Raw genomic sequence first — 24,474 nt, forward strand, 5'->3', positions numbered from 1 at the left:
ATTAGATCCCCACTCAACGAACTGCGCCCCATTTGGGGGGCCAATTATGAATTGTTACAGACCACTTTCCATTTCCGTCGAGATTCATCAAGTCAACAGTAAACTACTTTGCGCTTTTTTCATTCCCTTGGTCGCAGTTGTACCGAATTGCACTGAGCACATCGAGCATGATGTTTTAGGACTTTCAACAGCATATACAGGACAGTGTAGGCTAGAATGAACGACAGGTCATACTACCAGGAGTCATTTCCAACAAACGTGAAGCCGCTTGAAGTACCGCACAGCCATGTCTAGAATTAAAGAGCATCAAGATGGATTTTGGAAAAGTAGGGGAAATGATCAAGATGCACTGGATTGGCGGGTCTACACGCGATTTTATAGCTGTCGTTTACGACCATAGTCTTTATCCTGTCATAGTACGCAGGATCGCCATCATTGAGCTAAAGAAGTGAAAACACATGGAGGAGCGCAGTACAAAGTATCAAGGCCGAGATAAAGTTATGCTATTACTTGACCTTTTTACTGTTGCTGGGCCCGAAGCCAAATACCACGGGAGATGGCTCGTGTGTTTAGTATGCGGAAAATACGGGACTTTCTATATTGAGACTCAATATGCGGATCCTCCCTGGACCAATCTTGGCAGTTCCATTACACCAATTATCTGGGGTAAATGCTAGGTAATACATACACACAAGGCATTGAATACTGGTATGGTCTCTGATACTTTTATTAATTCGGCTATCCTCAATCGGTGATCAGCACCGCTGATAATAATCAGTTCGGCTTCGAGGATCGCATATTCTCACTACATTTAAGTATAAGAGGTTTATCATCTTATTCTGAGGAAAGGGCTTGAAGAGCCATCTGCGAATTGAAGGCTTTAGATCTCCTAGGCTATATGATGCCCCGGCTTTATAGACTGCAAGAGTATTAATATCATATAGCGAAAGCCGGGAAAACGTACTTCTACCGCGGGATAGGTTTGAAATCAGTATACGAGGATTTAATGCGGAGACCATATGGATCAACAAAAATATCATCTACCGATGCACGGGAAAGAATCAATACCAGTGCCGAAACAAGTGCCGGCTGAGCCGAGTCAGAGTTCAAGACTGTGCATTCGGACAAAGCACTTGAAACTTTGACACCGAAAAGTCCAATCTAGTGCCGTGTTCTAATGACTGAAGGCAAAATCGGTACATGATAGCCAGGCGTAGAGGAGAAAGTGGGGATGTGGAGATAACAAGCCAGCCGCGCTAATGTCTGTGATTGGTCAACATGCCGTGCGAATAGAGCTCCCTTACACAGCAGAATGCATCAACCGGGCATATCAAATGATGTAGTTTGCACTTGCTTTTTCCAAAGTCCTTATGACTAATATTCGCAATTAAAACCGCCTTTCGGCAACTTTCCGGCATAAATAACCCCTCGCCCGCCATGAATCCAGAAGTCACAACCTCTTCTCTTCAATCTTCCATACCGGGACATCGATAAACATGACTCTTGAATCTTGGCAAATACTGGTTCAGCAAAAGCAAGCCGAGGCAGCTGCTAATATTCCAAATGCTTGGCGTCTCCCTTGTGAGTATACCGTCAACATCTCAGAGACGGCTGATACCAATGTGCTCGACATACCACGTCGCTGTGGTATCCTGTCTCCGAAGCAGATAGAGATCACCGAGAAATATGATGCCACTGCTCTCTTGGAGCAAATTCACAACCAGAATCTCTCGTCTTACGAGGTCACCGAGGCTTTCTGTATTCGCGCAGCGATTGCGCAGCAGGTGGTATGTCTACGGTGGCTAGGAGAAATGACTCCGTGATACTGACTACGCTCAATGGCTGATCATTTTCTCTAGACGTACTGTCTCACTGAGACGTTTTTTGATCGAGCTCTTCAGCGTGCCAAGGAGCTGGATCAGCATCTGCAGAGCACTGGCAAGCCAATTGGACCGCTGCATGGTTTGCCAATCAGCTTGAAGGTGATAGAGCTCCCACCCGAAGTGCGTGATTGCCTAGCTAATATATCCGTTAGGACTGTTTTAATGTCGAAGGTGTTCCTTCGACGATCGGGTTCACAGCATTTATTGAAAATGGGCCTTTGAAGTACAGCTCGCCTACTGTCCAAATCCTGACAAGGCTCGGAGCTATTATGTACGTGAAAACAAATATCCCGCAAACTATGATGGTAGGTCTATGGCCGAGGAAATCCATACCTCTATGAATTTTATCTGACTTGAAGTATGCAAGGCTGCCGACTCCCACAACTACGTCTTCGGTCGGACTCTTAATCCCCATCGCCTGAACTTGACAGCCGGTGGTTCCTCTGGCGGAGAAGGCGCTTTGATTGCAATGCGAGGCTCAGTACTGGGAATCGGCACTGACATCGCTGGCTCAATCCGAATCCCCGCTATTTGCAACGGTACGTTCGCACTGAAGCCTTCTGCCGATCGCATTCCATATGCTGGACAGACAGGAAGTGGGCGAGGCGGTCTACCAGGAATCCGAGCCTGTGCTGGTCCATTGGCGACCTCAGCTCGGGATTTAGAGCTGCTTATGCGGGTCGTGACTAACGAAGACACTTGGGAGGTCGACTCGACCGCGATCTTCGCACCCTGGCGTACTGTGGCACCCAAATCGACGCTTCGTCTCGGCTTGATTGAAGAGGATCCCGATTTCCCTCTTCACCCGCCTGTTCTTCGGACTTTGACCCAAGCGGCTGAGCGTTTACGCCAAGCGGGACATGAAATTGTTCCTTTGTCAGTTCCCTCCATTCGAGATGCTTGCGTACTGGGGTTCCGTATGTTCGCCATGGATCCTGCCAAAACCGCGTTTCAGAATATTGCCAAAAGTGGGGAGCCGACGATACCGGCACTGGCCTCGACATCTCTCCCTCATGAATACATGCCATATGAGTACGCACCTTTGACTCTGGACGGCCTCTATGACTTGCATGCAGAGCGAAGTAGTCTCAAAGAGCAATATCGCGCTTTGATTTCCAAGGCAAATGTCGACGCAATTATAATGCCAGGTAATGCAGGAACTGCTCAACCTCACGATCTTTATGGTTTCCCTCTGTATACAGCTTTGCTGAACGTGCTGGATGTGAGTAGGCACCCTTGAAAGATATGGACCTTACTGATACCATTTAGTATCCCGCTACGATCATCCCATTTGGCAAAGCAGATCAGACGGCCGATGCAGCTTTTGCTCGAGAAGTCCAGTATAAGCCACCTTGTGAGTTTTATATCAAAGATTTATGTTTTTTTTTTCTTTCTTTTTTTTCTCTACTTGGTACTAACGCAGTCCCAGTCTCACCCGAGTTGTTTGAAGGTGCTCCTTGCTGTATCCAAGTTGTTGGGAAACACATGCGCGAGGAGGAACTCGTGCAGGCTACCCAGACAATCGCAAGTGTTCTTGAGGCCTGAGTCGAGCATTCAATTTTGGTAGACTAGTATCAAGATTGCAGTATTACTTCGACCGAAAAGTACTATTTCTGGTCATTAGCAAGACATACTTAGTGCTTTTAAATTCACAAGATGCCCTTTTGCATCATTTTTTCCACCTCTCCTTTCGAGAATCCCAGTTCTTCGAGTGTTTTCTCCGTATGTTCGCCTAAGCGAGGTGGTGCTAGGCGGATGGAAGGAGTAGTTTCACTAAACTTAACGGGGTTACCTGAATCGACCATCAGTATTGATTCAGGTTAGGAACAACTCGGACTAACCAAGAACTTTTAGTTCTCCACAGACAGCAGGCTTGAAAGGTAGACTCTGCACCATATGCCTTGCCGCTGTTTGAGGATGGGAGAAAACACGGTCGATGGAGTTTATCGGACCATATGGCATTCCACTCCCTTCTAACGTAGCCATCCATTCATCGGTGGACTTGCTCAACAAGATTTTGTCGAGAATTTCGCCCATTTTCTTCCGATTTTTCACACGAGCACTGTTATCTGCAAAACAAGGGTCTTTCGCCAAGTCCAATCGGTCAATCAATTTGCAGAGCAACTGAAACTGTCGGTTGTTGGTCGCTCCAAGTACCAGATAGGAATCCTTGGTCTTGAATGCCTGGTAAGGTACTATACTGGGATGCGCAGTTCCCCACCGATGAGCAATTTCCCCTGCATTGAGCCATGACATCGCGACATTCGATAATAGCGCAACCTGGCTTTCGAATAGTGACGCATCGATCTTTTGACCCCTTCCAGTTTTCTGGCGGGAGAATAGAGCCGCAAGAATGGCTCCATGCAGAAATAGTCCAGTACTCATATCTGTGAGGCCCAGACCAGGTCGTATCGGGGGACCATCTCTCTCGCCTGTAATATGGAGCAAGCCCGCCTCGGCTGCTGCAATAGCGTCATAGCCTGCACGATGAGCGTATGGGCCATTTGCACCGTAACCTGGAGGGTCGCATTAGCATTTCCTCATCAAGATCTTGGCTGACTTACCAGAAACGCTGGCGTGAATGATTGACGGGTTGATGCCAGAAAGTGTCTTATATCCGATTCCAAGCTCCTCCATCTTTCCCGGTATAAAGTTGTCCACACTGAATTTGTCAACATTTGCTCGATTAACGTCATATTTGAAGTTACTCACACAACATCTGCGCTCTTAACGAGTCGTAGCAGGATATCTCGTCCTTCTTCTTGCTTCAGGTTCAAAGTAATGGACCGCTTATTCCGATTGATGGTACAAAAATAAGCCGAAATATCATTTTGATCTGATTTCCATATTTTCTTTTCTGCTTCTGTACGCCACAGCCGAGTGTCATCCTTCAAAAGTCAGAAATGAGCAACTTCCAAAAGCTGGCTCATACTTACTCCACCTCTAGGATTTTCAATCTTCAAGACATCGGCGCCATAATCTGCAAGAATCTGCGTGCAGAAGGGGCCCTGAATCCAGTAAGAAGAATTCAATCTGTAAAGCCTCCAGGATTACTTACCGCTAATACTCGGGTCAGATCTAAGATCTTGATACCGTGTAAAGGGCTGGGAGTCTCAATAGTATGGCTTCTGCGTATTTCGTGTCTACAAAAACCAAACGTCTTTGAAGGTAGTCGTTTCAAACCAACGCTGGTCTGACCAATCATCATGCAAGTTCAAGTTTCAAGTTTGTTATCAGATAGGAGCAGTTGAAAAGAAAATAATTAGATAGAAACAATATTAATCTACCTGGTTGAAATTAGACTGCAGCCGAACCCCGCATAATCAAGTCGCCGACTCCATTGGTGATCAACTGCCGCGGTACAAATGTCGTACGGAACTCCGAGATTCACCGACTGGTAACTAGTGCCAATGTTGAATACGTTTTGGTAAAGTTAATTTTCAATTGCGCTTCATTGATTCCTTGATTACTAGAAACCACTATGACTTATCTATATAAGCATCCTAGTATGACTTGGGAAGACCAAGGACCCGCTCTCCAATATAGTTCAAAACCATCTCTCGGCTGACTGGAGCGATACGAGGAATAAAGACCTCACGTAGATAGCGCTCAACATGGTACTCTTTAGCGTATCCCATGCCTCCATGGGCAAGGATAGCTCTTTCGCAAGCCTCAAAAGCAGCCTCCGCAGCGAGGTATTTCCCAGCATTTGCATATTCTCCACCGGTGTATCCTTGATCGTAGAGACGAGCAGCCTGGTAAATCATCATACGTGCCGCCTCCAGCTTCATCCAGCTGTCAGCCAGTGGATGTTGAATGCCTTGGTTTTGACCAATAGGGCGACCAAATACGACTCGATCCCCGGCATACAGAGCGGCGCGACGCAGAGCGGCAAACCCGAGCCCAAGCGCCTCTGCTCCGATCAAAATCCGTTCTGCGTTCATTCCATGCAGAATCATACGAAATCCTTCGTCTTCCGCCCCAACGCGATCGCATACTGGTACGCGCCAATCATCAAAGAACAAGGTATTGGTGTCGATAGCTCCCCGCCCCATTTTAGGAATCTCCGTGATCTCAACTTGAGGGACCTGTAAATCCGTATAGAAAAGCGAAAGGCCTTGGGAAGGCTTGCGAGCCTGATCGAGTGGTGTCGTGCGTACAAGAATCAAAATCTTGTCGGCCCTCTGCGCGGTTGAGATCCAGATCTTCTGCCCGGACAGCACATACTCGTCCCCCGATCTGCGTGCAGTCGCTTGCAGTTTCAGGGTATCAAGGCCAGTATTCGGCTCAGTAACCCCAAAGCATGCTCGTTCACGACCAGCGATCAAGGGTCTCAGCCACCTCTCCCTTTGCTCGTCGGTCCCGAATTTCGCGACGGGTTCCAACCCGAATATGTTCATGTGTATGGAGGAGGCTCCTGTCATTCCGGCCCCAGACTCTGAAATGGTCTGCATCATCACTGCTGCCTCTGAGATCCCCAATTCAGATCCGCCATACCGCTGCGGTAAACAGATCCCCAACCAGCCTTGTTGTGCGATCGCATTACAAAACTCTGTTGGGAAGGCATGCGACTGGTCCACGCGGGCCCAATACTCGTCTGGGAAATCGGAACAAATCTTAGCAATTGATTCTCGAACCGTTCGCTGGGAGTCAGAGAGATCTGGGTCTTGGCTCTGGAGGAACTCAGTAGCGCGTGCATGGAAATGCCGTAAAGGCCGCACATAGGTTGAAGGGATTATCCCTCTCCTTGCTACCTGTATATCATGAACATTAAGTAAACGGGGGTATCAGCATGACAGCTTACTTGTCTCAGAATGCTGGTCATATTCAAGCCAGGGATTGTGAGGTTGATGCTGTGTGCATTGAATTGAATATCTATGAGCCCCGAGACCCTTGAATGCGGGGAAGGGTGATTGAGTGGGGTGCCGACGAACGCCGAGGTGGAAGCAAATGTGGAGCACTCTTATATGTTGGAAAGAACAAATTATATGGGGGCCTAACGTTTTCAATAGACACCGATATCCTCGGGTATCACTCGGTTCTCCCCCCAAGCTTCCCCTGGGGCGTGCGGCAGCCTATCTCGTTAGTACCAACAGTACTGCTGCCCTAGGCAGTGCCGAAGAACGAAGTCATTGATTCAAGTACGAGGCAAGTACGAGGACAATATGACCAGCAAGATGGCCGAGGTACTGTATCAAATTACAGCTGCTAAAATCGAGGATTAGGTACTGCTTGAATGCCTTTACTTTGAATTGTTGGGATACTCGCTGACGTTTCGCTACTGGGAGCTTTGTCAATTGCCTTTGTTTCTGGAAATTATGTTTGAATTGGCATCATTGGTTGGAGCAGGCCGGCAGTGGTATTTACCTCGCCAACCCTTAATCTGAAAAACATACTGCTGAGCTGGTGTGTTTATGAACCGACCAATTGCAAGGCCTTGCGCTTCACTGCCTTCCGTACGAAGCTAATACATTTCAAAACTCACAAAAAAACCATTACAGACCCGATGTATGTGACCTCATTCCGAACTAGTCACAACACGACCTTGTTCTGTAGACTCAACTTTGGTTTGCAAATCGCCTTCATTCTGGGGCATAGTCAACTCCCTCAATTCTACGTCACCAGTAATAGGATCCTCGACAGCAATAAGAGACTGGCTTGGCACTGCCGCGATCGTGGTGGGGTCGCTCAAGCTAGAGGCGAAGTCAATAGGCTGGTCTGGGGGAGGCGTACCATTCCAGTGCCCATTTTCAAGCCCTTCAGGGTATGCGGTAAGACCCAGTAATTTTGCAGCATCTTGATACCAATCATGATCCAGATGTTGTCGTTCGCCATCAAGATAACCCTCGATTTCAGGGCTATTCCACCAGTTTGGAGCGGTTTTAACACCCATGGCTTTGAGTCTAAGTGCAAGGCAAATAATGTCTGGTCGCTTAGCTTGTGCGACCTCATGATTTTTGCGACCGAGTTGCTTATCCCTCATATTGTTGAGAGAAATTATCATCGATACATAACTGGATTCATAATGAGCGCGGAGTTCTTCCGGGGTCGCCTCGAGGGACTGCAGAGTTTTGTTGATCTCAAAGCTCTGATGCTCGCACCCAGCCTTGAGCCAAGTAGCAATAGCAGGCTCATAGGCATCCATGAGTATTAGGCTCAATTCAACTGCAGCTTCAACAAATTCTTCGCCAAGCCCATGATACTGTGCATCAAGTGTTTTCCAATAGTAGCTTCGAAGTGTCTTTGATGGGCGTGGACGCCAAGTTGACTTTTGTTCAAGACTACCCGAGATTTGACGAGTCATTTGGAAGACGATTTGCCCCGGTTTGAGGCCTTTATTGCGTCCGAGAATGCCCATTGCGAGGCAAAACCCTTCTCCAGCATACCCCTCAGTGGTGAAAGGCTGAGACTTTAAAAGGCTTGAAGTCATTGCTGAGACTGAGCGAGAGACTCTCGGTTGAAAGCCTTGTATTTCCGCACCCCAAAGCAGCGAGACGGTATCCAAATCATCGTAGCGCTCGTTGTAAATATAATCAATTGTTCTAGATAAAGTCCCTGATCGAAGCACCGTGGTGTTGACGTCTTTCAATATATCCGTGGGGTCTTGCGCAATGCCCTTCAAAGGAAAAAAGTGCCATCCATAGTAGTCGGAAGGTACACTTTTGCCTTTCGCTATCACGGTCACCTTGGATAACCTTCGCCAGTCATTCATAGTGCCACAGTATGTCATTTCGGCTATCTTCACTGCTGTTCGACTTGGCCCAGACCAAGCAAGCCAACGATTATAGATGAAATTTCGAGCCCGCCATGAAGGCAGCATATATCGCACAATAGTCAAGAATGTTGTCGAGGAGAGGACGAGAACCGAGATTGATTCGCTACCGTTGCCGGTTGCGAACGATAGGATAATGAGGACCAATGATATGAGGAGAAGTCCAGACACGATTGTCCACCACCAGTGCTCGATCTTTGCCAATCGAAATCTAAATGTCCACTGATTAGACGATTCGGTCATCAAGGCAAGGGCAGTGACAAGTCCTTGAAGAAGAGCCGTTAGAACAGCTAGCCCAATGGATGACCAAAGAAAGCCTCTGGCTGTTGCATCACTGACGTTCAAGATTTTCGAGCTCGACGATTGAGAATCCGGAGCCTGTCGGGACGAAACTTGCAGTACGTCAGGGATAGCCCTTGCCTGCGTATGGCCCAGGAGGATGCCAATACATAGTAAATAACGGAGGCTCTCTGTGACCTTCATGATAAAGATATGAGGATAATATGGAATACGATAATGAAGGTATTGCGGAGCGGACGAAGGGCGCAAAGCAGGTTAAAAGCATTTATGGGGGCCCAAGAAGAACCTCTGAGATGAGTTGCGCGAACCATGAAGATGATGGAGGCTCACTCTGAGAACTAAGTTTGAAAAAAAAAGAAACACGAAAAAAGAAAGCAAGTGTTTTACATGGTAAGCAATGTATCTGAGCAAGGTGGTTGGTTGTACACACACCACTCAGCTACAACGTTAATTTAAGCGATTGGGAGATGTAGGAACGCGTGACGCCAATTCGTATTTGGTGAATGAAAGACCCTGAAGCCAAGCCCCATTAGATGACGGCCGCCACTAGGTGCTGCAGCTCTGGGCCATATTCATCCAATTCCCACTGTCTCCGTGCTTCCATCTCGGTAGATTCTGCCCAGACGGGTTGCTCAATACCTTCGAGTTTACAGATTGCATCAAAAACCGTAATTTCGGGGCGAATTCGGACGCCTTTACGATAAAGACATAAGCTAATGAGCATTGTCGCATAATGCCCGCGATAAATCCGTCTTAATTCCTCCTCGTTGGCCCCCAAAGCATGTACCTCTCGATTGAGCAATAAATCCTGGTGCTCAAAATGCGAGTCCAACCATCCACCAATCAAAGCAGTGTTCGTATCCGCGAGCAAAATGGCAAGTTCAGTTGCAGCTGTTACGTAGGACAGACCAAGGAGAGAAAAAGTTCGATTGAACTCAGAAAAATAATAACCGCGCAGTGTTTTCGCCGGGTGGGGCCAATATCCCCTTTCTTCGAATTCGCGAAATGAATTCTTGGTCTGTAGGTTGCAGATGAGTGTTGCCGGTTCCAGCCCTTTATTTCGCGCCAGGATTCCATATGCCAGGCAGACAGCGTTGCCGCTCAATCCAGACTTGAGCGAAGGTGACGTTTTTAGGATATTCGGGGGAACAGAAATAATCCCGCGACTGCAGCGTCTCTGGAATCCAAGATGCTCACCCCAAAGCAGCGAAACAGATTGGTTTTCAACAATGGGGTGATATACGCTTGACATTTGTTGAGAGCCTGTCGGCCATGGAGGAATTTTATCCTGATCGATTGTGACTTTGGTACGAAGCAAGTCAGTAGGATCCTGAAGTATGCGATTGTCTCTGAGCATGCAAGAGCCTGCGAATCTTTCAACGGGGTGCCGTTGGACATTGTTTGTCTGTGCGAGCGCGATCCAGTCCTCCGATGTGCCAATGTATCTCGCGGTCACTGGTGGGATGCCTGTCCTGCTTGGGCCTGTCCAGGCCTTCCATCGGATCGAGAGATAGCGACGTGTTTCGAATGCACTCAAAGCAAGGTCAGCTCCGACGATCAGAATAGCAATGGTAACCAGTGCTATCAACGTGTCTGGTAGAATTATTCGGCCTGTTGAGTTGAGAGTTCCCCATTGAAAGTCATACAGTGCCAGAATCAAGATGAGCACTGTGTAGAAAACCCAGCCGGTGAGGACATACGGCTGCAATAATGACAGACGAAGGCGGAGCGTCCACCACTGCTGCTTCTCCGCGTGGTTTGCAATCCTCCAAGCAGCGAGCACGCCTAGAGAGAAGAAAGCCGCTAGGCCGTAGAAGACTTTGAAATCCAACATATCCGTGTTGTTTGTGTGGGCGCAATATTAAGAAGCGGGGCTCTCCCATACGACTCGTCACGCTTAATGGCAGAAAGTCAATGACAAGCTATGTAAGCTTCACCTTAGCTATTTATTCGCATGGAAAGTCCGATTAATAGCCCCCTTCCCCTTGATGATTTGATCAATTATCGCACATTGAAAGATATCTTTGAATGTTAGCAGGTGTCTGCCCTTGACTGCTAAATGCACAGACCGACGTGTGTCGACTTGATTGGGTCGATGCTGTTTCTGAGAATTTCGATCTCGTCCCACGCCACCTGCTTTGTCGCAGATGACGCCAAGAAAGGCGCCGTAAGCCCGCCATTTCTTGGCTTCGCTTATTGTAGCTGATTGAATGGAACTCCTGTAAACCTTATGACCCTGGCAAAAACTCGATACACATGTAGAGCAAAGTTTGTCGTGTATTTCGTGTCCGTAAGAACAGGCTTTTGGTGTCTTGCCCACAGCGCCAATAAACCCATGCCGATCGCCCCTCCTCATGGTGGGTTTCGGATACTTTGTGTGTTCCTGTGCATCAGAAGGTGTTATAGATCTACTTGACGTGCTAGTCTATATTTTTCGTCGCTCTAAGCCCTTCTAGGATAGATTGCCGGTCCAATGAATAAGGGTGACAAGAGCTCCACTTTTGTATTCAAGAAGTGGAGCTCCAAGTCTCCTTCTTGCCAGAGTTAGATCTTTGCTCCTTAGTTTAAATATGAGGTGAGTCTACATAGACCTTGGGCTGAAATGCAATATTCACTTTTATCACTACTTTCCCGTTCTTTCGCCTTCATCAATTGCTCCACCACGCCCATCACGCCGCAAGCATGAAGTACGAACGCATGGCCATTGAGATCGAGTCGCCTGAGGAGTACGGCTATGACAAGATCAAATACAATCTTTTCGAGAGTTCTATTACCGATCAATCCCTCGATTCTCTGGATCTTCAGATCTCAAACCTTGTGGCTCCACCCTGTCCCGAAAAGCTCTTGACCGGCTCGTTGCTATCACAAAGCGAAAGGGTATTATTCTGCTCGTGGATGTGACCCATCGTGATATCGCGTATGGGGAGAAGCTCCCTGTGGCAGCATCATTGGGGTGGTCACGTTCTGAGTATCAGCTCCCTGTCCAAGTCATTCGGAATCCCCGGTATCCGTATTGGCTGGCTCATCACCACCAACCGGGAGCTTCAACAAACATTTTTGGCAGCCAAAGAGCAGATAAGCATCAGTGGCAGTGTCATTGACGAGTGGATTGCCACCCAGGTTCTCTCTCGACGACAGCAGATCCTGGCCGACACCACAGAGGAAATGAAAACTCGACATATAATGGTAGAGTCTTGGATCGATAGCGAAGAGCTGCTAGAATGGGTTAAGCCGACCGGTGGGGTGGTTTGTTTCCCCAGAATCAAAAAGGAGATTAGTGGTGGATTCCCAGCAATCTACGACAGGCTGCTCAAGAAATATGCTACTTATGTTGGCCCAGGCCACTGGTTCGACCTGCCTGATAGTTTTTTTCGACTTGGATATGGCTGGCCAGCACGTGAAGAGCTAGAGGAAGGTATGAAAGCCATCTCGGCGGCTCTGCGAGAGGAATTAAGGGTACGCAAGCAGATGAGCATTTGCTTTAGTTGTCGACACAAATCTAAAGCTCAGAACTGACAGTCCAAGAACGCTCATTGTATCAAATGCATTCAGTCATCAATAATAAAGATTAAAATCAAGCAAGACGAAAAAGAAGGAAACAGTAGCTGAGAAGCTTGAAAAAGAGCTTACATAAAGCTCGCACATGCATGATTGGCTGGATCCATATGGCCCCCAAGATTCAGGAATCTCTAGAGCAAACATCACACCTTGTCTTTTCTTTGGTCGGCCTCAATATTTTGCCTTATTTGACGTGAGTCAGGTCTGCTCTAGGAGGTATGTTGTCACTCAGTCTCAAATTGTTTCTCTTTTCCCCCAGCCATCCAATTCGCGGAATTCCTACCGAAAGCTCTTGAAGATTGACACGCCCCTTCGCTAATATCCCTCTAGACCTTCAAAATGGCGACGCCCCAAGAAAGGCACCCCGAGCTCTTCAGGCCCGTGAGTACCGAGTCGCCTCGAGGCAAGAAGCGAACTGTTCCCATGGAATGCCTATGTCTAGGTTTCAACCGGACAGGCACAGCAAGTGAGTAGACCATCGCAGCCCAAATGAGGTCTATCGGTCTAAAACAGAAGCAGCGATGTGTAATGCAATGGAAATTCTCGGGCTTCCTTGTTGGCACTCCATACAATTCATGTCAACAAGATTTCCAGACGTGGAAATGTGGCAAGAAGCCGTCGATAGGAAGTTCTTCGGAGCAGGACCCAAGTTCGGGCGAGCTGAATTTGACCAGCTACTGCATGACTTCGGAGCAGTCTCTTCCGACACGCCGGCAATCGCCTTTTCAGACGATCTACTGGAAGCGTATCCGGAGGCAAAGGTCGTTCTCGTGGAGAGAGATATCGACTCCTGGTACAACAGCTGGATGAACAGTGTGATCAAGAACACGTATGATCCATTCGTGACTGTGATTTACCACGTGGATCGCTTCTTCACCCACCCCATTGGGAAAATTCACAAGTCCACTTTTCAAGGGTGGATGGGTATTTCGAACCCGGAGGATGCACGATTCAAGAGCAAGGCAAAGTATCGGGAGCATTACGAGCTGGTTCGAAGACTTACACCGAAAGACCAGTTGCTGGAATATAAATTGGCGGATGGTTGGCAGCCGCTCTGTGAGTTTCTTGGGAAACCAGTGCCTGGTGTTCCTTTTCCACACGTCAATGAGAAGGCATGGCTAGATGAGAAAGTGCAGCTATCACTGAGACGTGGGATGCGACGTTTGGCTTGGAAGATTTCGAAATTCCTTGTCCCGTTGGTTGTGGCTGGAGTCGGTTACTATATGTACTCGAACACTTAGCTAGATCTGAGTCTTTTAGCCAAATTTCATGCTTCCCAGTAATAGGAGGCAGATCCTAAGACCTGATGAAATTGGAAGACTGACAGTGTAACTGGTGGAAGTGAAACAATCGCGATACATCCCAAATCAAGTGGACGGATTATTTCCGAGACACGCTTATAGCCTATATGGTAATTGTTTTGCGGGGAATTTTGAATTCATTGCACTATTTTCGCATCAATTCACATCGGTTCAAGAAATGAGGGGGTCACAACACTTACCTCGGACCCCCTCGGTTACCACCTTCATACATATTTGCCTCAAGCCCCAGGATAATCCTGGATCGCCACCACTCCAAAACCACATCAAGATGACATCCCCAGGTCCTTCGAGCGAAGCCTACGTGCTAGGTGTGGGCTTGACCCAATTTCTCAAGCCACGTCGTACCCGCGAATATCCCGAATTGGGGTATGAGGCCGGTGTCAAGGCAATGATCGATGCAAAAATTAATTATGACGATGTTCAGACCGGTATTGGATGCTACTGCTATGGTGATACAACATCATCTCAGCGCATTTTCTACCAGTTTGGCATGACCGGAATTCCCATTTATAATACCAACAACGCATGTGCTACAGGATCCACGGGCCTTCACTTAGCACGCAGTATGGTGCGAGGGGGTCTTGCGGATTGTATCCTAGTGATTGGATTCGAGCAAATGCGCCCAGGTTCGATCAAAAGCGTGTGGGATGACCGACCCAGCCCCTTGGGCCCTTCGACCACGATGATGGAAGAGACATATGGGAAACATGGATCGCCACGGAATGCGCAATATTTTGGGAATGCGGGGCAAGAATACATGGAAAGGTGAGATATCCTCCGAGGCATGGAGACTACTTCCCGCTGACGCTGAATACAGATTCGGCGCTGCGGCTGAGGACTTTGCGGAGATCGCGCGTGTCTCCCATGAACATTCTCAGCGCAATCCCTATGCGCAATTTCGCACAAAATATTCATTGGAGGAGATCCTGAACTCCACACCCGTTCACGGCCCCCTCACAAAACTGCAGTGCTCCCCGACGAGTGACGGTGCCGGGGCCGCGGTAATCGTGTCGCAACGCTTTCTGGATGCTCGCCCGCATCTCAAGTCCCAGGCAATTCACATAGCTGGTCAGCAACTGCTCACCGATGGACCTGAGGTTTACTCTCGGAGTGCGATCGATTTAGTCGGATTTAACATGTCGCGCCAAGCGGCTCTCCTCGCGATGAAGGAAGCTCAAGTCGAGGCTAAGGATATCAAAGTATGTGAGCTTCACGACTGCTTCTCGACAAATGAACTCCTGCTACTGGATGCGCTGGGCTTTTCAGAGCCTGGAAAGGCACACGAGATGGTTCGCCGGGGTGACATCACTTACGGTGGGCGTGGTCCGATTATAAACCCTTCGGGTGGGTTGATTTCCAAGGGACACCCCTTGGGAGCAACAGGCCTAGCGCAGTGTGCTGAGCTGACTTGGCAACTTCGTGGTTGGGCGAACAACCGTCTTGTTTCCAACACGGATGTTGCCCTACAGCATAATCTGGGATTAGGAGGCGCGGTTGTCGTTACAGTTTACAAGAGAGCAGATGGGCAGACGAACCGAGAGGTATCTGATGGGGAGATTCGGCAGGTCTCTGGTGCAGGGTACAATCCTGCTGTTGAGGCTCGTTACATCACTCCTGAAGATGGTGAGCGCGTGCGAAGCAAGACAAAACGCCACGATTATGTCTTGCAGGACACCGTGGGAAAGCTTCGATCCCGGATTTAAAGAGTGGATATTTCAAGATGACAAGTCTTATCAATACTCCTTATATGGCATGGATATTCCTTGTCAATAATGAGATTGAGGTGTCATCACTTTCTCCTATTATCGTCCTCAATTAGTTCCTCCGTTGTACTTTTATCTCCAAATCCAAGAAATACTCATCATCCAGGCTGCCCAGGTGTACCACCAAAGTCATAGCAGGACATGGGCTAGAGGACGCGAGTACACATCTCCAATCAAATGCTGGCATTTCGTTTTGTGAGATAGAAGTACGTGTCAGTGACAAGGAATTCGAGATAATGTACGTATCAGACAGAAAAGCATAATAGGTCATGCACGGCTATATATCGCCTATTGAAGCCTTTTCAATGTTCATGCATGTGGATCTTCACTGGTTAAGTACTGCGACAATTCGACAAGATGAAACACACTCTCTACACAAATCTGCTGAATTCTATACTTTGTGTTTCAGCAGCCATCATAAATGACCCTAGAACAGTGTCAAACCAAAAGTACGATTACATCATCGCAGGCGGAGGCCTCACGGGCCTTACAACAGCTGCACGCTTAACACAGGACAAGAGAATCAGTGTATTGGTAATCGAAAGCGGCTTCCTACAGTCCAATCGAGGTCCGCTAGTTGATAATGTCACTGCATTTGGTCAAGCCTTCGATAGCACCCTTGATTACGGCTTTCAAACCGTGTCACTGGATATCAACGGGCGCCCCCTAACAATCCACTCAGGCAACGGTCTCGGTGGGTCGACCTTGATCAATGGAGCGTCTTATACTAGCCCGGCTAGTATTCAGATCGATTCCTGGGAGACACATCTAGGGAATCACGGATGGAACTGGAAAAACCTCTCTTCGTATATTCGCAAAGCTGAACGCGCTCGTCATCCAACACAAGAACAAATCAAAGCAGGACACTATTTTGATCCTGAATGTCATGGTACAAATGGGGAGATCCATGTTGGCGCTCGCGATACGGGTACTCCATACTCGCCAATGATTCGGTCGGTGATGAAGATGCTTGCTGGTCGTGGGATTCCTACGCGCAATGATCTCAGTTGTGGTGATCCTCGTGGGGTATCGATGCTGCTCAACACGATACATGAGAATCAGACCCGGTCGGATGCTGGCCGTGACATACTACTCCCCATCATGCACCGGCCAAATTTATTGATTCTCGTGGGTCATCGGGTTGGTCGAGTCCTGATCGATATGCATATCTCGCCTGTGTCTGCAAAAGGAGTGGAATTTGGAACCGATGGAGAGAAATTTGAAGTATACGCAAAACATGATGTTATTTTGGCGGCCGGGGCTCTTATTAGCCCTCTGATTCTAGAATATTCCGGGATTGGACTCAAATCCGTCTTAGATGCGGCAGGTGTTCCTCATATTGTTGAGCTTCCCGTTGGACAAAATCTTCAGGACCAAGCGACTACTTCTCTGTCGACAGCCATACACCCGAATGGTGCAGGGCAAGGGCAGGTGGTTTATTTTGCAACGTGGAAGGAGGTTTTTACAGCGACTTCTCTTGATACCGCTCGTGGGCTATTAGATTCTCAGCTGGATCAATGGGCTCAAGAAACCGTGTTGAAAGGCGGGTTCGAGAATGTTACAGCACTGAAATTACAAATGGAGCTCTATCGTGACTGGGTTTTAAATCACAATGTGGCATACGCGGAACTATTCATGGATGCGAGCCTATCTACCTTTGGGCTTACGAGCTGGATACTTCTGCCTTTCACGAGAGGCTATGTGCATATTGTTAACAAGGATCCGTATCTTTGGCAGGCAACTCGAAACCCAAGATATATGGAGAATGATCTTGATAGGTATGCACAGGCAGCTGCCTCTTTACTAGCGAGAAATATCGCTCAGGACAATGCCATGCAGCATTACGTCCGAGAAGAAACCTTTCCTGGCTCAGCAATTTCTCAAAATGCCACGATGGATAATTGGGTAAGTCATATCACCCAGAATTTCGGCCCTAATTACCACGCTATTGGAACATGTGCGATGATGGAGAAGAATCTAGGAGGAGTAGTAGATCATTCTGGTCGGGTTTATGATGTTCTGAATCTCCGCGTGGTTGATGCTTCGATTGTGCCTACTCAGGTTTCTGCACATACGTCTGCGTTGCTTTATGGAATGGCAGCACGACTATCTGATATAATTCTTGCTGATTATCATAAATGAATATCTTTTGTTATCAAGGATTATAAAATCTATCTGTTTTGACCTGCCTAACAGGCGCACACCACCCAGATGTGGATCAATATCGATACATAACACGATTTTGCATAATCATCCATCACGAGGTGCTACTGCGTTCATATGCGTTGTCTCATAGTCGCCGTGGTGATTCTCCATTCTGGGTCATCGGAAAAGAGGTCGGTCAAATGATTATCTTCTCCGGCTTCGTAACCTCTATGAAGATCTCTTTCATTTACCGAGATCAGCTTCGCATCCAAATACGTAAGATGTTGGCGTAAAGAGTAATGATAGTCCGTGTGACTGGGGGACTGAAGCTGGATTTGCTGTCCCGACTGACATTATCATCTTGAAGGCTTCCATACTTTTGATAGATTGTCGATTTATTGGAAAGCCATGTGAATCACAGCTTTAAACTGGCAATGTCGAGCTGTGAGAGTCCTAGGTCTTAGACTGGTGATGAGGTGCCGATCTGAGCCGTGTTTATATGTGTAGGCGCACATCAAAGACATCATTGAACCTTTTCGTCTTGGCGAGGGAGATGAAGCTTTTGCTTCGCTTCGCCCAACTTTTCTTGCACAGAATGCACTTTTCGCTTTGTCAAGGCATAGCCCTCGATACCTGCAAGAACAGCATACGATTTGCTGATAGATACCCGTGATAGGTCTACGCCTCTCTCTTGCAGAGAATGATGAAAAGCTCGAAAATTGGCGACGTGGGGTCGATAGTGACCACTAGTGGAATTAGAATCGCATTTTGCTGAGGTGATAAATGGAAATTTAGAATCATACCTCAATGGAGCCAGGCTCCTTAACTGTCCATGGCGAATTTTGAGCATGCCAGCTGCAGCGATACGACCACCTCTCAGGAATGAGGAGTGTTGAAAGGCACCGGGCTCCTTGATTCCAATGTAGATGCGAAACGACGTATCTGCAACCTGTGGGTTTCAAAGTCAGAATATATGCTAAATTTCGCCTGACTGTACTCACAAAGATCCACATCCCGTCTCTTTTCGAAAAGGTGCCCGCGAAATGGTCATATATCGCCTCTGGCTTGATATGTGAAAATTTTTTGACTGCCTTACCCAGTTCATAATCTTGGTCCGTCGTCAACTGGGCCTTCTCAAGGCTGTCATCATTTGGAGGTGTCCGTGGAGAGGAGGAGGATGAGCTAAACTCAGGCTCAGATGGAGGAGTCTCTAAAATCGAATTCCCTCGGAATCCAGGTGTCCGATCATCCATACGCACCACACCATGAATACTGTCCTTGAATCGCTTGTTGTCGGTCTCCACTAACTCTTCGTTTTTCACCCATCTGAACAGGCCGTTATCATCTACCTTGACCATGTAATTCTGACGCTCCTCGGGTGAAAGATATCGAATCTGTTCCTTCTCGAGCCTTTCTCGTGGGCGGTGCTCAAGGTCCACATCTTTCCCTTCTCCATAGTCTAGCCAGTAGAAGAAGTTTTCGTTTGAAGGGGAATCCTTCCACACGTTGTGATAAGCCCGTAAATTGCTTCCGTGTCGGTGCTTCACATCTACCATTTCCAAAAAGTATGGTAAATCCATGGTCTTCGCTGTTGTTGCGCGTATCTGGTTTGCCTTATGAGATGGATTCACTCGGGCGCGAGCAGCAGATTCCACCATGCGATCATCGTCTCCACCGGCTCTGATTGCAACGCTAACAGCCCGTTGCCAGTTCTTGCGCGCGGGACTCTTGTCGGCATCATTATCGGGATTTCGCTGTTCATCTTCATCAAAGGGGTCTGTTTCTGCATTCCTGGGGGTCTAAGATCACAATAAAGGTGAGCTGGGTCAAAGTGGTGGGTGAGGGGGAACCTACCTCCAGATTTCTTGTCGATGCGGCAACACTGAAGCCCTGAATTTCGCGCCGAGTCCTATATCCACGATAAACTCGCTATTTTATGACCGTTAGTAAGAATTTTAGTTATCGGTCATCCTGTTACTCGTACCTGAATCGTGCGAGCCGCCCTTTCTTCGCGGCCGTGGTAGGCTGTGACGTCATCCGAACAGATATTTTTCATCTGCTCGGTTGCAGTTCTGGATGGAAGCTGGGGAGATACTCCTGTCTGGGTCATGTTGGGCAAGAAACAGGAGGAACGATCCGTGAATTATGTGTTGAACGCCATTGAATTCGCGTCAATGTTCAAGGAACAAAAATCTGGGTATGGGGAAATACCCCACTCGCCCTAAGGATTGATGACCCTGTAAGCGATAAGATAAGACCGTTGTAGCCTCTTACCTCAGGTGTCAACTTTCATGTCTCCCAAGGTTGAGGACCTTGTGCGAGCAGTGTATACATAGAAGCGTATCGTTTCAAAACCTTGACTCTCGAAAGCTTTCAATCTATCACAACATCAGAAATCATGGTCGCTGGATACTTCATTCTGTTTTATTTAATTGGGTTGTCCTAGCTCTCATGAACCGAGAACAGTATAATGAGACATCACGACGCGCGCCAAATTCAAAGGTTGTCTTCACAAGGCATCAGACTGAACAACTGCTATATGTCGAAGTCTGTGATTTCATTTCCTCGGAGCCAGTGACTCCCATTTCATTTCTTCGGGGCCAGTGACTCCCACCAGCTAGAGACCAACAAGATGTTCTCCTTTTCCACAGGAATGTGCCCCTTGACTACTATCAGCTGCGTAATGGTACGGAGCACGGAGTTCTCGGGTTGCCTGCCGTTGGAGAACAGGAGACAGTATCGACCACCCAATCATAAGACTGAAATCCCATTTTGCCGCCGCGGGATCTGTTTACCGCTTACAGATTGTGGCCCCACCACGGAGCTGGGCTCCCAACAGAGCCGTGGGGATCAAGCGGAATCTATGTCTAGATCTGCCCCCTGTCATGGATCCCCGGAGGTTAAGCCGACTCTTGCCCCTCATGAGGAGAAGTTGGAGCCATGAGGAGATTTCAGATATCCTTGTCGATGTCTGACGTGTCATCTGATGATATATAATCTCTCAAGTCGCCGTTGTATGTAAGATCAAAGTCTATAAGAAATCGATTTTTGACGAGATTAATATCAAAATGGCGCCTTCTCTCCACCCTCTCATCGACAACGGCATTACCAAGGGCGACCCTGCCTTTCCCGGGGGTACACTGCGCTGTCGCTGCCCCTCTGACCAAGTGATTGTCTCGCTGAAGAGCAACGTTGCGCACAACCACGCCTGCGGCTGTTCCAAGTGCTGGAAGCCATCCGGCGCACTTTTCTCAGTCGTCGGTGTCTTGCCCCGGGAAAACGTCAAGATTGAAGCCAACGAGTCAAAACTGCATGTGTATGTGCTGTCATTCCGGCCCCAATAATTCCAGTTCTAACATCAGCTTAGGATCGATTCCTCCGCCGTCATTCTTCGCAACGCATGCAAGGAGTGTGGTGCTCACCTCTTTGGCCGCATTGAGCGTGATCACCCATTCCGTGGTCTGGACTTTGTGCACGTCGAATTATCGGATCAGAAGGGCTGGCAAGAACCCCAATTCGCCGGTTTTGTTTCCTCGATCATTGAGCAGGGATACAACCCCGAGGGAATGGATGCGGTTCGGGCTAAGTTCAAGGCCGAGGGGCTGGAGAGCTACGATGCTCTGTCCCCACCATTGATGGATCTTATTGCTACATTCACAGCCAAGAAATCTGGTGTGAAGTTTGCGAATCTGTGATTGACCTGTTTACTGGTTGCTCAACATTACAATGGATAAACACAACATATAAAATATGATTAGGGTTTTCCACGTCCACAAAAGCTGGCATTTCTTTTCCTACCTGCTTGCAAGTTTCCTTGCCTAGTAACTTGCTATACATGGGCATCGACGAGGCTTCATATCTTTGCCTCGATATTCTCAATTATCTCCATAGTTCCATTCTCTCCCTCTGCTATCTCTACTTCTATGGCCTAGCTGTTGATTGTGTTTTTCGCAAGCCTCTCCTTTGAATCAGGACCAATAACAGAAATCCCGAGGTCTATACATATCTCATGACAACACGCAGGTCTATTGCGGAACAGGGTCTCGCATCATTAGAAAGAAGGACTCCTTCCCATGACACCCTAACTTTTCAAGATCCAGCTCGATCTCCTCCAAGTGCTTCCACCCATACTTGATGTATAGCGGATAACCTTCCGCAGTGGCCTCTAAGTAGATCCGAGTCTGCAAAGAATCCGCCAGCTCAATGCCCCACCGTAGCATAGCAGTCCCAATGCCCTTTCCCTGATGACTGGGCAATGTAGCTAGCAAGTCAAGCGCTATGAAACTGATCAAAAATTGCAGAGCTAAAAGGATTGCGCGGAGATCTTACTCATATCCCGGTCCGTAGTGTACCGCTTCCGCCCCGCATCCAACAGGGCCCGAAAAGCCGCATACACACTTGCATTCATGGGCTGCGGTGCAAATGCTACCGGATCCTTGGCGTAGATTTGAGCCTGCTCGCTTAGTTCGGGCACGTTCGGGGGTACGCCGAGTACGGCGGGAATCAGCCAGCGCCCATACCCAACTACGGCTCCGCTCGTGGGGTCTGTGATCTTCACCACGTGTGCTTCTGGATTGGCTAAATGCTTCATGGCTTGATAGGACTTGTATGTGCGTAGAGTTGGCTCATCTGTTTCTGGGAACATGGCTGATAGCATCAATCGAGTTTGGAAGCTATCATTGTTGATGCAGCCCAGCCCGACGGCATCTTGTTCTGTCGCGTATGCAACTTGGTATGACATTATGGGTGATCGTCGGGATGAATTTTGCGTGTTGGATTGATTTCGAGAAGCTGGAATGTCATCTTTTTAATGCTTACGCCCCGCCCTTGACTCATTTGCTGCTAAAACAGTCCCACCTGTCTCGGGCTCCAGATTCAGACTAGTTTGGACGCCGATGGCCTATGATTGGCCCCTGAGATAGACTTCGGTACTATGGCCGGACTCCGGGAATTTGGAGTACATTGAGTCAGCATTATTGTATGTGGAATGGTTTGTTTTTGCCTTTTGCCAGTGGGGTGGAATGAGCTTAGCAAGACAACGTATCACTTGCTCGTTTTGGAAGGTTTCCTGTATTTGCCTGGACGAGGCTTATGGCTGACAACCTGATCTTTCCACTGCACGTAAACTTAGACTTTTAAATTTCCTGGCCAGCGACTGTGTTGCCCGAATCGACATTCAAATAGGCATGACTTTCGGGTCGGTCGCAGTCTAAGATCGCGGAGAATGATGCCCCGGCTCTCCACAGTAGGGTCTTGTGTTCTGACTGGGCCGGCTACAACATTTACAGTAGTCCTAGACGATGTTCAAAATAGATGTACTATTTGTGACGTTCCTTTTAGATGGCTGATCATGATTTTGAAATTCCTAGCCACTATAGAACAGATCTCGGTAGTCAACTGACAATTACTATGCCAATGTTAACAACCATCCCAAGGATCCTTTCAGAATATGCAAGTACAGTAAGTTTACCTGACTTAACCCGTCTTTGTTGCAGATTTTGAAATAAATAAATCAGTCACACATATCAATTGCGATGACGCGACGACGGTTTCTTCATCCCCGAAGATCGGCTAAGGTCTTACGCCCGGACAATTAAGCCCCGTCTCCAATTATGCGGGGTTTGCTTCTACAAAAAGCGTCACACGAGCTACAAACCACCACAAATCAGACCATGTCGAAACCCAAGTTCGCCATCCTAGACGATTACCAGGGCATCGCGCCCCCGTACTTTGCGCACCTCGAGTCGCGCATCGACATCACCAGCTTTCCCGAGACCCTCGACCCCCGCGATCCCACCCAACACGATGCCCTCGTCCAACGCCTCCAACCCTTCGACGTGATACTCGCTATGCGCGAGCGAACTCCCTTTGCCGCGAAAACAATTAAAGCCCTTCCAAACCTGAAAATCCTCCTCACAACCGGCACACGGAATCTCTCCCTCGATTTGCAGGCCTTTGCCGACAAGGGTATCCCTGTCGCGGGTACTGAGGGGCGCCCGCCCGGCGTGAACAGTACGGTACAACATACCTGGGCATTGATTCTGGCCTCGGCGAGAAATGTCGCTCGGGATGACGCGGCAATTAAACGGGGCGCGTGGCAAGGATCATTGGGATTCACTCTCTCCGGCAAGAAGCTCGGCTTGTTAGGTCTGGGCAAGCTAGGGTCGCAGGTGGGGAAGATCGGCATCCAATCCTTCGGCGTCGAGGTGATTGCCTGGTCGGCCAACCTAACCCAGGAGAAAGCGGATGAGCAGGCGCTGGCACAGGGCCTCCCCGTTGGCAGTTTCAAGGTTGCGTCCTCTAAAACCGAGTTCTTCGCGCAGGCCGATATCGTCAGTGTCCACAATGTGCTTTCCGAGCGGAGTCGCGGCATCGTGAATGCGCCCGAATTGGCGACCATGAAGTCTACTGCTATTATCATCAATACATCGCGTGGCCCATTGATCGATGAGAAAGCGCTCCTGGCTGCTTTGAACGCTGGTCAGATTCGGGGTGCTGCGTTGGATGTCTTTGATCCGGAGCCATTGCCATTGGATAGTCCATGGCGCACTACTCCCTGGGGTCAGGATGGGCGTAGTGATGTTCTTCTTACCCCGCACATGGGATACGGAGAGGAAGATCTGCTGCGGGGATGGTACAAGGAGGTGGCAGAGAACCTGGAGCGATGGTTAAATGGCGAAGCATTACTACGCAAAATGAATTGAACCTAGCCCCGAGTTCGGTAGATAATT

General features: G+C 48.3%; 12 protein-coding genes across 12 annotated transcripts; 6 read left to right on the forward strand and 6 right to left on the reverse strand.

The window, feature by feature from the left end:
* Positions 1–1,496: 1,496 nt before the first annotated feature.
* N7503_009475 (putative general amidase) lies at positions 1,497–3,428 on the forward strand (the record flags this gene model as incomplete). The annotated part of the gene is made up of 6 exons (XM_057069021.1): positions 1,497–1,787; positions 1,860–1,982; positions 2,036–2,188; positions 2,251–3,105; positions 3,153–3,237; positions 3,313–3,428. The coding sequence occupies 6 exons, from the start codon at positions 1,497–1,499 to the stop codon at positions 3,426–3,428; spliced, it is 1,623 nt and encodes a 540-aa protein (XP_056915632.1).
* A 104-nt stretch (positions 3,429–3,532) lies between these two features.
* N7503_009476 (CaiB/BaiF CoA transferase family protein) lies at positions 3,533–5,088 on the reverse strand (the record flags this gene model as incomplete). Its single annotated transcript, XM_057069022.1, has 6 exons — positions 3,533–3,675; positions 3,725–4,399; positions 4,448–4,545; positions 4,596–4,771; positions 4,820–4,891; positions 4,942–5,088. 6 exons carry the CDS (start codon positions 5,086–5,088, stop codon positions 3,533–3,535), a joined length of 1,311 nt encoding a protein of 436 aa, XP_056915633.1.
* Positions 5,089–5,386: 298 nt separating this feature from the next.
* Positions 5,387–6,708, reverse strand: N7503_009477 (acyl-CoA dehydrogenase family protein; the record flags this gene model as incomplete). The annotated part of the gene is made up of 2 exons (XM_057069023.1): positions 5,387–6,637; positions 6,688–6,708. The coding sequence occupies 2 exons, from the start codon at positions 6,706–6,708 to the stop codon at positions 5,387–5,389; spliced, it is 1,272 nt and encodes a 423-aa protein (XP_056915634.1).
* A 693-nt stretch (positions 6,709–7,401) lies between these two features.
* On the reverse strand, positions 7,402–9,138 carry N7503_009478 (uncharacterized protein; the record flags this gene model as incomplete). Its single annotated transcript, XM_057069024.1, has 1 exon — positions 7,402–9,138. The coding sequence occupies one exon, from the start codon at positions 9,136–9,138 to the stop codon at positions 7,402–7,404; it is 1,737 nt and encodes a 578-aa protein (XP_056915635.1).
* A 346-nt stretch (positions 9,139–9,484) lies between these two features.
* On the reverse strand, positions 9,485–10,789 carry N7503_009479 (uncharacterized protein; the record flags this gene model as incomplete). Its single annotated transcript, XM_057069025.1, has 1 exon — positions 9,485–10,789. One exon carries the CDS (start codon positions 10,787–10,789, stop codon positions 9,485–9,487), a length of 1,305 nt encoding a protein of 434 aa, XP_056915636.1.
* Positions 10,790–11,637: 848 nt separating this feature from the next.
* Positions 11,638–13,754, forward strand: N7503_009480 (uncharacterized protein; the record flags this gene model as incomplete). Its single annotated transcript, XM_057069026.1, has 4 exons — positions 11,638–11,832; positions 11,899–12,411; positions 12,844–12,979; positions 13,033–13,754. 4 exons carry the CDS (start codon positions 11,638–11,640, stop codon positions 13,752–13,754), a joined length of 1,566 nt encoding a protein of 521 aa, XP_056915637.1.
* A 349-nt stretch (positions 13,755–14,103) lies between these two features.
* On the forward strand, positions 14,104–15,538 carry N7503_009481 (uncharacterized protein; the record flags this gene model as incomplete). Its single annotated transcript, XM_057069027.1, has 2 exons — positions 14,104–14,600; positions 14,653–15,538. 2 exons carry the CDS (start codon positions 14,104–14,106, stop codon positions 15,536–15,538), a joined length of 1,383 nt encoding a protein of 460 aa, XP_056915638.1.
* A 417-nt stretch (positions 15,539–15,955) lies between these two features.
* N7503_009482 (GMC family oxidoreductase) lies at positions 15,956–17,740 on the forward strand (the record flags this gene model as incomplete). Its single annotated transcript, XM_057069028.1, has 1 exon — positions 15,956–17,740. One exon carries the CDS (start codon positions 15,956–15,958, stop codon positions 17,738–17,740), a length of 1,785 nt encoding a protein of 594 aa, XP_056915639.1.
* Positions 17,741–18,232: 492 nt separating this feature from the next.
* Positions 18,233–19,974, reverse strand: N7503_009483 (IQ calmodulin-binding motif protein). The gene is made up of 5 exons (XM_057069029.1): positions 19,728–19,974; positions 19,598–19,672; positions 18,745–19,542; positions 18,547–18,692; positions 18,233–18,489 (listed from the first exon to the last, which is right to left on the reverse strand). Exons 1-5 carry the CDS (start codon positions 19,851–19,853, stop codon positions 18,267–18,269), a joined length of 1,368 nt encoding a protein of 455 aa, XP_056915640.1. The 5' UTR covers positions 19,854–19,974; the 3' UTR covers positions 18,233–18,266.
* An 837-nt stretch (positions 19,975–20,811) lies between these two features.
* On the forward strand, positions 20,812–21,438 carry N7503_009484 (S-(hydroxymethyl)glutathione synthase; the record flags this gene model as incomplete). Its single annotated transcript, XM_057069030.1, has 2 exons — positions 20,812–21,059; positions 21,111–21,438. The coding sequence occupies 2 exons, from the start codon at positions 20,812–20,814 to the stop codon at positions 21,436–21,438; spliced, it is 576 nt and encodes a 191-aa protein (XP_056915641.1).
* A 299-nt stretch (positions 21,439–21,737) lies between these two features.
* On the reverse strand, positions 21,738–22,512 carry N7503_009485 (GNAT family N-acetyltransferase). The gene is made up of 2 exons (XM_057069031.1): positions 22,073–22,512; positions 21,738–22,019 (listed from the first exon to the last, which is right to left on the reverse strand). Exons 1-2 carry the CDS (start codon positions 22,482–22,484, stop codon positions 21,769–21,771), a joined length of 663 nt encoding a protein of 220 aa, XP_056915642.1. The 5' UTR covers positions 22,485–22,512; the 3' UTR covers positions 21,738–21,768.
* Positions 22,513–23,415: 903 nt separating this feature from the next.
* Positions 23,416–24,447, forward strand: N7503_009486 (D-2-hydroxyacid dehydrogenase family protein; the record flags this gene model as incomplete). The annotated part of the gene is made up of 1 exon (XM_057069032.1): positions 23,416–24,447. One exon carries the CDS (start codon positions 23,416–23,418, stop codon positions 24,445–24,447), a length of 1,032 nt encoding a protein of 343 aa, XP_056915643.1.
* Between the last annotated feature and the right edge of the window lie 27 nt (positions 24,448–24,474).

This window comes from Penicillium pulvis (assembly GCF_028828015.1).
Source record: "Penicillium pulvis strain IBT 33274 chromosome Unknown scaffold_8_segment0_segment0, whole genome shotgun sequence".
NCBI classification, from domain to species: Eukaryota; Fungi; Ascomycota; class Eurotiomycetes; order Eurotiales; family Aspergillaceae; genus Penicillium; species Penicillium pulvis.

What these genes read in the sequence shown, in the direction of transcription:
- N7503_009485 (XM_057069031.1), bottom strand. Translation starts at nt 22,484, where the DNA reads ATGTCATACCAAGTTGCATACGCGACAGAACAAGATGCCGTCGGGCTG. An exon ending in CACTACGGACCGGGATATGA is followed by an intron (nt 22,020 to 22,072) that starts GTAAGATCTCCG and finishes TCAGTTTCATAG; the next exon opens with CGCTTGACTTGCTAGCTACA.
- N7503_009483 (XM_057069029.1), bottom strand. Translation starts at nt 19,853, where the DNA reads ATGACCCAGACAGGAGTATCTCCCCAGCTTCCATCCAGAACTGCAACC. An exon ending in GGGCGGCTCGCACGATTCAG is followed by an intron (nt 19,673 to 19,727) that starts GTACGAGTAACA and finishes GTCATAAAATAG; the next exon opens with CGAGTTTATCGTGGATATAG. An exon ending in GAGACGGGATGTGGATCTTT is followed by an intron (nt 18,693 to 18,744) that starts GTGAGTACAGTC and finishes TGAAACCCACAG; the next exon opens with GTTGCAGATACGTCGTTTCG.